Below are 9,152 nucleotides of genomic sequence, written 5' to 3'. Positions count from 1 at the left end.
TCGAGTGATCTCTTTGCTGCACGTTCATCTACTCTAAAAAGAAGAACAAAGTTGTTGTCCTGCATGTGTGCATTTTTCTGCATGTGTATTGCCCAAACTACCCTTGTTATGAGAGGAATAAAAAATGGAATATTTATTGTCATGTGAAGTAATTGTATTATAAATCTTTTTAAGCACAAAAATACCAGAATTTATCAATTGACTCAAGTATTGTGATCTATTGCATAATTAAGTACTTAAATCATTTTTTTATTAAACAATTTATTCACTTAAGTAACTTAATCATGCATTTTTAGTGCTTCATCAACAAGCCCAACAGAAACAACAGGCCCATTAACCAGACACAGGTAAGGACATATGGCGAAGGGAAGAGGCCTGCGCGGGAATCAACTGGTTTCAACAGCCAGCCTATTCTAAGTGATCAAGCAGATGGTGTCACAAGTCCAAACCAAGGAGTTGCAGATGGACACGTCAAGCAAGAGGACAAGGGTCCACTCCAGTGGAAGGAGGATTGCGACCGGGAATCAAGAGGCCAATAGAGACTAAAGAGGAGATCCTTACTGCACCATTGAAAAAGAGAAGAGGTAAGAATCCTGGTCTTAGAAGCAATGGTATTATCACTTGTGAATCGGTGGAGGCTGGTGACCAGCCCCACCGAATGCTATGAAAATACTAAGCTGCAACTGTTGGGGGCTTGGGAACCACCGAACAGTTCAAAGCCTTTGTTTTCAAATAAAGGAAAAAGCTCCCGACTTGGTTTTCCTGATGGAAACCAAGTTGTCTCAAGCTAGAGCCACTAAGGTGGCTAGGAAGGCTCGGTATGATTGTTGTATAGCAGTAGGTGCAGTGGGAAGGAGTGGTGGGCTGACGCTTATGTGGAAGCAAGAAGTGCAGGTGGAGTTAGTTAATTATTCCCAAAGACACATTAATGTGTTTATGAAGAGTGAAGAGGATAACTTAAGCTGGCTATTGACATGCTTTTATGGGCACCCCGAAACAAATAGAAGGAAGGAAGCATGGCAATTGTTGCAGTCCTTTAATCCTAGGAATATGGGGTGGGGATTAATAGGTGACTTTAATGAAATTTTGTCCCATGATGAAAAAGTAGGAGGAAGGGTTAGAGCAGAAAATCATATGAGATCATTCAAAGAGGTGGTTGAGAATTGTAGTTTGTTTGATCTAGGGTGGAGGGGGGCCAAGTATACATGGTGTAACAGACATGAGAGTGAAACTTTCACTAAGGAGAGACTAGATCGAGGTATGGCAAACAAAAGATGGATGGAGATGTTTCCAGATGCTAGAGTCAGTACAATGGTGGCATTATGTTCAGATCATAGACCAATTCTTCTTGAGGGTACTAATGGTAGGGGGCAGGGGACCCATTTTCATTATCATTTTAAATATGAGATGAATTGGACGAAAGAGGATGGCTGCAAAGACACAGTAGCTGAGGTTTGGCAAAGAGAAGTTCATCATCTAAGGCAAACCAGCAGGCTGCAAAAAAAATTAGAGATATGCAGCAGGAAGCTTCAGAAGTGGAGCAGGGACCTGAGAAGGAACAGACTAGCAGCTATAAAACAGAAAACAGCTGAAATCAAACAGTTGCAAGAGGAAGAAAGAGCGGATAATATGAATGACCTCAAGAGACTACAATCTGAGGTTGGTTTTTTGCTAGATCAGGAAGATGCAAGGTGGAAACAAAGAGCCAAAGTCCATTGGCTGACACAAGGGGATAGAAACACCAAGTTCTATCATGCATGTGTCAACCAAAGGAGGAAAAAGAACTCTATAAAATAGATCGAGGATGGAGAGGGGAGAGTGCTGAGTTCAAAGGAGGAGGTGACAACCAGGTTCAGGCTTCACTTCAAACAGGTGTACCAATCTGCTAACCCATCTGAAAGAGCCATACAGCAGTGCCTAAATGGTGTAAGACACAGAATCTCTTGGCACAAGAGGGAGCAAATGGATAGAGAGTTTACATCAGAAGAGGTTGTGGCTGCACTTAAACAAATGTCTCCATTCAAATCACCAGGGCTAGACGGGTTCAGTGCAGGATTCTTCCAAGATCATTGGGATCTAGTGGGCTCTGATGTGGTGCAGGCAGTACTTAACTTCTTCAGAACTAATGAGATGCCAACAGGTCTAAATCATACCCTCATAGCTCTAATTCCCAAGACAAGTGCCCCTAGATCAGTAAATGAATACAGACCCATCAGTTTGTGCAATGTGTGGTACAAACTAATTTCGAAAGTTTTGGAAAACAGGTTGAAATCTGTGCTGCAAGATGTCATATCTTGGAACCAGAGTGCATTTCTACTAGGTAGGCTAATCACTGACAACATAATGGTTGCTTATGAGGTCCTGCACACTATGCAAGCTAGGCAAAAAGGAAGAGAAGGCAGCATGGCTATCAAGTTGGATATGTCAAAGGCATATGATAGAGTGGGGTGGGGTTTTCTACAAACAATGCTATCTAAGATAGGTTTCAGTGACAAGTGGAGGAAGTTGATTATGGTAGTGAATGCGACCCCTGGAGATATCTTTCGACCTACAAGAGGACTAAGGCAAGGGGACCCTCTTTCCCCTTACCTTTTCCTGCTTTGTGCAAAAGGACTGAGTACTCTTTTGAAGGATGCTGAAGCAAGAGGTCTCATTAAAGGAGTAGCTGTCACAAGGGGGGCAAAAGAATAAACCACCTTTTGTTTGCTGATGATTGTGTGATGTTTTGTAGATCCAAGATAGAGGAATGGACAGTTTTAGTTCACTTGCTAAAAGTCTATGAGGAAGCATCTGGACAGACCTTGAACAGACAGAAAACTTCCATTCTATTCAGCTCAAATACTAGGACCGAGGCAAAAGAGTGCATTGTCCAACATGCTGAAGGTGTAGTGTGTGGGAATTACAACAAGTATCTAGGATTGCCCACCACGGTAGGAAAATCCAAGTATAACACATTCAGAGGCCTGAAAGAAAAGATATGGAAAAGGATTAATAGCTGGAAGAATTCTTTTCTGTCTTCTGCAGGAAAGGAAGTCATGATCAAAAGTGTCTTGCAAGCCATACCAGCATACACAATGAGTGTATTCAAGATGCCGAGTATGCTTCTCAAAGAAATTGAATCTATGATTGCCAAATTCTGGTGGAATCACAGAAAGGAAGGTAGGGACATTCATTGGAAGAGCTGGAACAAACTTGGAGCAGCAAAGGGCAAGGGGGGGCTAGGATTTCGAGACCTTAACTGCTTTAATAGAGCTCTCTTAGCCAAGCAAGGTTGGAGAATTATACAAGAACCTGCTTCATTGGTGGCTCAAGTATTCAAAGAAAAATACTTCAAGTCAGGCAACCTGATGGAGCCACGAGTAGGCTACTGTCCATCTCAAATATGGAGGAGCTTAATGTCAGTAATGGATCTGGTAAAGACAGGGTTAGTGTGGAGAGTTGGTAATGGAAGGAGCATTAGAGTATGGAAAGACAAGTGGATGCCAATACCTTCTACATTTCAGATTCAAACACCAAACAAGATACTGGACTGTAATACAACTGTTAGTGAGCTTATTGATGGTGAAAACAAAACCTGGAAGCAAGAACTAGTGCAAGCAATCTTCAGTCAAGAGGAAGCCAAGAGTATTTGTAGTATTTCTATTAGTGTAAAAGGGATGGGTGACAAAATAATATGGGGACTGTCAAAGAAAGGGATATTTACAGTAAAGAGTGCTTATTATGCAGATTTGGAGATTAAGAATCAAAAGACAGGAGAAACATCCAGTAGAGATCAAAGTGAAAGGCTGTGGGGGAGGCTGTGGAGATTAACAAACTTAGGTAAGGTAAAACTGTTTCTGTGGAAAGCTCTCAATGGAATACTTCCCACAAGGAGCATTCTCTTCAAGAGAAGGGTCGTTGATAATTCAACATGTCCTATGTGCAACAGACAAGAAGAAACAGACATCATGTACTTTGGGATTGCCCTACAGCAGTAGATGTATGGGGTGAGGATTGCAGTCCAGTCAGAAAGTGGGGAAGAAACTATGTTGATTTCACGACACTGTGGTCTGAGTTTCAGTCTAAGTTAGAGGAAGGAAAGCTCCACATAGTAGCTGAGGTGCTGTACGGCCTGTGGAGGAGAAGAAATGATATGGTTTTTGAAGGAAAATTCAAGGGGCCCTGTGCATTGATCCAGCAGGCAGTGCAAGATGCAAAGGTAGTCACATTGGCTCAAGAAAAACCAAGAGAGAATCAGACTAGGCCAGTAGAGGTAATAAGAACCGTGTGGAAACCCCCAAGCCATGACTATCTGAAGGTGAATGTGAATGCAGCAGTGGATTCCAAGAGAGGAAAGGTGGGAATTGGTGTTGTAGTGAGGGACTTTAGAGGAGAGGTGCTCCCAGACAGTTAACAAAGAATGCCAGTGCAGCTGAGAGTCTGGCCATGCTTCATGCAACTCTTATGTGTAATGAACTAGGACTCAATTAGGTGCAGTTGGAGGGTGATGCAAAAATGGTAGTGGAAGCAATCAACTCCAGATCATACAACTCCTCATGGGATGGGCAGGTGATAGAGGACATCAAGGCTGTGGTGCATGCCCAACCAGGGTGGTCTGTGGTTTTTGTAAGGAGAGAGGGCAACAGAGCAGCACATGCAAATGCCAAATTAGCTCTCTCCTTAAGTACCGAGTGTGTGTGGATAGAGGAGGTACCATGTGAGGTCCTTCCAGCTATTGTATCGGACTTGCCTAGCTATGTATTGACAGTTTAATGAATCAAATTTCCAAAAAAAAAACAGGTCTTGAATGTCCTCTGTGTCAACTTTGTCGGCATTTCTCCACTTAACACCCTATAATTGCATATGCACACTCACTGCATCATCTGCATCATCTGCGATATCTCCAATTACCTAAATTCCTTGTAAAATGATAATTAGGTGTCCAATTTCGAATCCAAATATGTTTGTAAAATTAAAATATATGACCTTTGGCCCCTTTAAGTCAAAGAAATCTTAATTAAATATACTGTATTAGCAGCTAGCCTTTCTTCTGGAGCTTTCAGATGAATCTTCAAATTGTTGAACTATCGGCCAATAATAGTGATTTATAAGCTAGTATGAAGGAAATAAAACTAAGAGAGAAATGAGAAATTTATCAAAACCAGAAAATCTAAATAAACCAAAAATGAAAGAATGCATGAAAACATATTAAAGCAAATCAATTGGGTTCCTAGCACAAAAACTGGTCCAGGGGACAGAATTGAATCATAACGCCTTCAATAAAGAAAACACATGAACATAGTAATCATTCCCAATAAAAATATAGTAATCAACCATAAGTTTTGAATAAGTTTCAATATTATTATATCTATAATAAGCTTTGAAACAGTATGTTCATAAATATATATATATATATATATATATACACTTTGAAATAGTTTTGAATAAGTTTCAATATCTACGTACATTGATCCAAATGCAATTTATTATCTTTTACTTTATCTCTCATTCTTTTGATACTAAATAAAATTTTGGTTTTTGGACTAATATGTTCATCTTTACCTCCTGTCATGCTAATCCCACTTACTAGTTACTACCAAAAGTTCAAAACAGTCGAACTTCATCCCTCCACAGAATTAGCAAAATCCCCAACAAGTTCTATCAATAAAAATTTAAAACAAAACAAATTAAATAAAATTAAATAACATAGAAGACAAAACAAAATATACCAGAAAAGATATCAAAAGATAATCATGTACTTACCCATATCCATCTTCTTTTCAAATTCCTCCACTTCATTCAATAATGTCCTAAGTTTTATTGGAGTAGAAGAAGAACGAAGCCAATTTTGTGCACCTATCAGAGCCTCAACCATCATCAGATTTAAACTTCTTCAGAAAGGGTCAAGTACATGACCCGTAGTTCTGAATGTAGATTAAGAGACTACAGTAGATACCGGTATTGTAAGTACATTGCGTGCAACCTTTGAAAGTACGTGATATCTAACTGAATTCATCTTCCACCAATTTAGAAGGTCAAAACTATCACCTTGATCTTCACATTTTTCAGCTAGATATCTATCAATCTCTGACTTACTTTCCAAAGAGTCTTCTGACTATAACTCTTGCTTGAATTGGGCCATCAATGCAGCCTGTGATGAATGTCTATTCATAGACTGATCTATTGAAGTACTTGCATCTTCACGTAGAGAACTTGTGCACTGAGGAGAACTCCTTTCTTCATTTTGGATGTATGCCTCATACATGCGGATAAATGCATTTTTCACCCTTCAACTCAAATCAATGGTTTTTGTAGGATCATTTGCATACATTTTTCTCAACCCAAAGTCAAGATATTGCATCTTGTAGCGAGAATCAAGAACAATCCCAACGTACAGCAACATATTCTGATTATTCATATTCTCCCAATACTTTTCAAACTTCTGTTTCATATTTGTGGCCATTAATCCCACCACGGGGCTTCCTTCTTCACACTCCATGTTAATGGAATTTTTAATAGAAATCAACTCCATAAAAAAAGTATTGCAAGTTATATAGTCACCCCCCGAGAAGCGTAAAGTTGCATAATGAAATAATCCAAAAAACCTCTCAAACATTTGTACCTTGTCCCAATTGGAGTCATTGGGAGGCCCTAACTTTTTTGACTTTCTCATATTCACCACATTACCTTCATCACCGTCATCTCTAATACTACCTAAAAAGCCCCCATCTTCTTCCCACAACCAATCAAAAACCTTTCTAAATTTTCCAGCCCTTTTCAACATAAGATAGGAGGAGTTCCACCTAGTCGATACATCTAGGCAAACATGAATTTTGGATTGAATATCTTTCAACCTCACGCATTTCTTAAATCTACTCCACCTTTGAGATGAGGATTTAACATACTTCACAACACCCCTCACCTTCGCAATAGACTCCTCATAATCTTTCAATCCCTCATGGACGATTAAGTTCAAAATGTGGAAACAACATTAAACATGCAAGAATTCATGTTCTAAGACCGTGTCCCTACTATACTTGTTTTCTTTTTTTCAAATAAGAAACGATTTTATTAGAACTTGCATTATCAAGAGTGATTGCAAGTATTTTCGATTGCCCCACAATCATGCAAACACAACTCTATGCCTTTACCAAGTGTATGACTCTTGTGATTTTCAACTAAAGAAAAGGAAAAAATCCTCTTGCGTAGCTTCTAGTCATCATCAATAAAATGTGTTGTTAGACACGTATAGTTGAGGTTTTGCATGGATGTCCATGTATCCGTAGTGAGAGAAATTCGTTACCCTCGAAGAGCACTTCTCAATTTATTTTTTTCCCTTGTAAAGAGATTAAAGCAATCCTTGGCAATCGTCCAACAGGATGGAATCCCTACCCACTTAAGGCAAACCAGAAGCATAAACTTTCTGAAATCCTCCCCTTCAACAAACCTAAAGGGCAACTCATCAACAATAATTATCTTTGCTAAGACTTGTCGGCAAGCCTCAACACTAAATGCAATAGGCATAAGTCTCCCACTACCACTATCTCCTTCCACCTTCCAACCTAGAGTCATCTATAACTTATTCGTATTCTTAAACGGATCTTTCTTACATTATTTTTCAGTGTGATACTTTATGGATTTTGTACCATTGATCTTTGTATCACATGCATAACAATAATTACATGCAGCCCTAGGTTTAATGCGATCACCTTTTGGTATTCTTAAAAAGTGATCCAAAACCATTGACCTAACTCTACCACTTGGGGACCCACCAATATTAGATTTATCACTTACATTGGATGGGGGTGGGGGTGGTTGTGTAGGCATATTTGGACTTTGTATTAACTGCACTTCATTTGTTGAAGTTGAAGAGTCCATCTAGAATAATAAACAACCAACAATTAGATTAGATATAAAGTCAACCACTACAATAAATTTTGCTTACCTCTTTCAATAGAGTAAACAGTTTCTATAGAACAAGTTACATTCAAATATTAAAACCCATTCAATCTCACTTAAAGACTATAGAACAATACTTTAAAAAAAATTATAAAACAAAAAAAGAAAAAACAATAAAGTGCTACATTCAATCTCACTTAGTGACTTTAGTATCCCAAAAATTAAAATACCATAGTCCAAGCTCAATAACTTGAGTAGACTATCAAATATCATTTAAAATAATATTGAAAGTGATATGGTTGCGGGGAGATGTCCTGATAAGGCAGAAACATCTAGTTCATGTATGTCTAAAGAGGAATACAACCATATTCATGCATCATGCAATGTAAAGAATGAAGCCTGAATTTAATAGGAACTGTGGAACAAATAAGAAAAATAAGTAAAAGTTGGTCCACATAAATTCCATATGTTTGAACAAAGGCTTTAGAAATGTCACAAATTGACTCAAGGATTTTCTGCATCATATAAACAATACAAATTTACTAAATTTCCAAGAGGGACAAGAAGACTAAAATGGCGACAATGAAAACATAAGTCATTATTTTCCAACAAAGGTATGAAAGGAATTTCGAAATTACAAAATACAAAATATGGAATTAACTGTAAATGAACAATTACAAAATACAGGAATTTCTAAACTTGCAACTTGCAAATAGAAAATTGTAAACTTGAAAATAGAATAAATACCAGAATTTCTCAACTTACAGCTTTAAACTTGTAAATTGTAAATCAAGGAAAGATCAGTTTCCATAACATAGAGAATAAGTATAATTTGCATGCTATAGTGACATTGTTCTGAATTAGTGTGGCATGCTGTGCAAACTTCAAAGTGGTTGGTTTTTCATTTGCAGGGACATCAAAACCCATGTTAACAAATTCCAAATTATCATGGTCAATAAATAAAATGCCTAAAACCTAAGGATAGACCAGAGCACTTCAAATACAGCATACCTAATTCAATTCATTCACATAGTAGAACCGACCAAATTGTTATGAACCCACTAGGTAGCACACAAACAAGCCTAATATCCACCACTATCCAGCACAAAAACAAGCCTAATATCCACAACTATCAAGGTTCTTAACACAAACAATAACATCCAGGTAAGATATGAGAGAGAGAGAGAGAGAGAGAGAGAGAGAGAGAGAGAGAGAGAGAGTGAGAGAGAGAGGCACCTCATAGACTAGTGAACTGAGGAACTGAAACGGGAAGA

General features: G+C 38.4%; 1 protein-coding gene across 1 annotated transcript; it reads left to right on the top strand.

Moving 5' to 3' along the window:
* The first annotated feature begins 765 nt into the window (after positions 1 to 765).
* Positions 766 to 4,752, top strand: LOC122304770. The gene is made up of 5 exons (XM_043117035.1): positions 766 to 1,659; positions 1,873 to 2,564; positions 2,732 to 3,824; positions 3,929 to 4,375; positions 4,471 to 4,752. The coding sequence occupies exons 1-5, from the start codon at positions 766 to 768 to the stop codon at positions 4,750 to 4,752; spliced, it is 3,408 nt and encodes a 1,135-aa protein (XP_042972969.1).
* Positions 4,753 to 9,152: the final 4,400 nt, after the last annotated feature.

The sequence above is a fragment of the Carya illinoinensis genome, chromosome 3, assembly GCF_018687715.1.
Source record: "Carya illinoinensis cultivar Pawnee chromosome 3, C.illinoinensisPawnee_v1, whole genome shotgun sequence".
Classification (NCBI taxonomy): domain Eukaryota; kingdom Viridiplantae; phylum Streptophyta; class Magnoliopsida; order Fagales; family Juglandaceae; genus Carya; species Carya illinoinensis.
Note: the sequence above shows the minus strand (reverse complement) of the source record. Positions and strands in the feature narration are given on the sequence as shown.

Excerpts from the sequence above, each read along its gene's own strand:
- LOC122304770 (XM_043117035.1), top strand. The coding sequence starts at position 766 with ATGGAAACCAAGTTGTCTCAAGCTAGAGCCACTAAGGTGGCTAGGAAG. Across the intron at positions 1,660-1,872 it reads TCAAGAGACTACAATCTGAG|GTGTACCAATCTGCTAACCC; the intron begins GTTGGTTTTTTG and ends CACTTCAAACAG. Across the intron at positions 2,565-2,731 it reads CGACCTACAAGAGGACTAAG|ATCCAAGATAGAGGAATGGA; the intron begins GCAAGGGGACCC and ends GATGTTTTGTAG.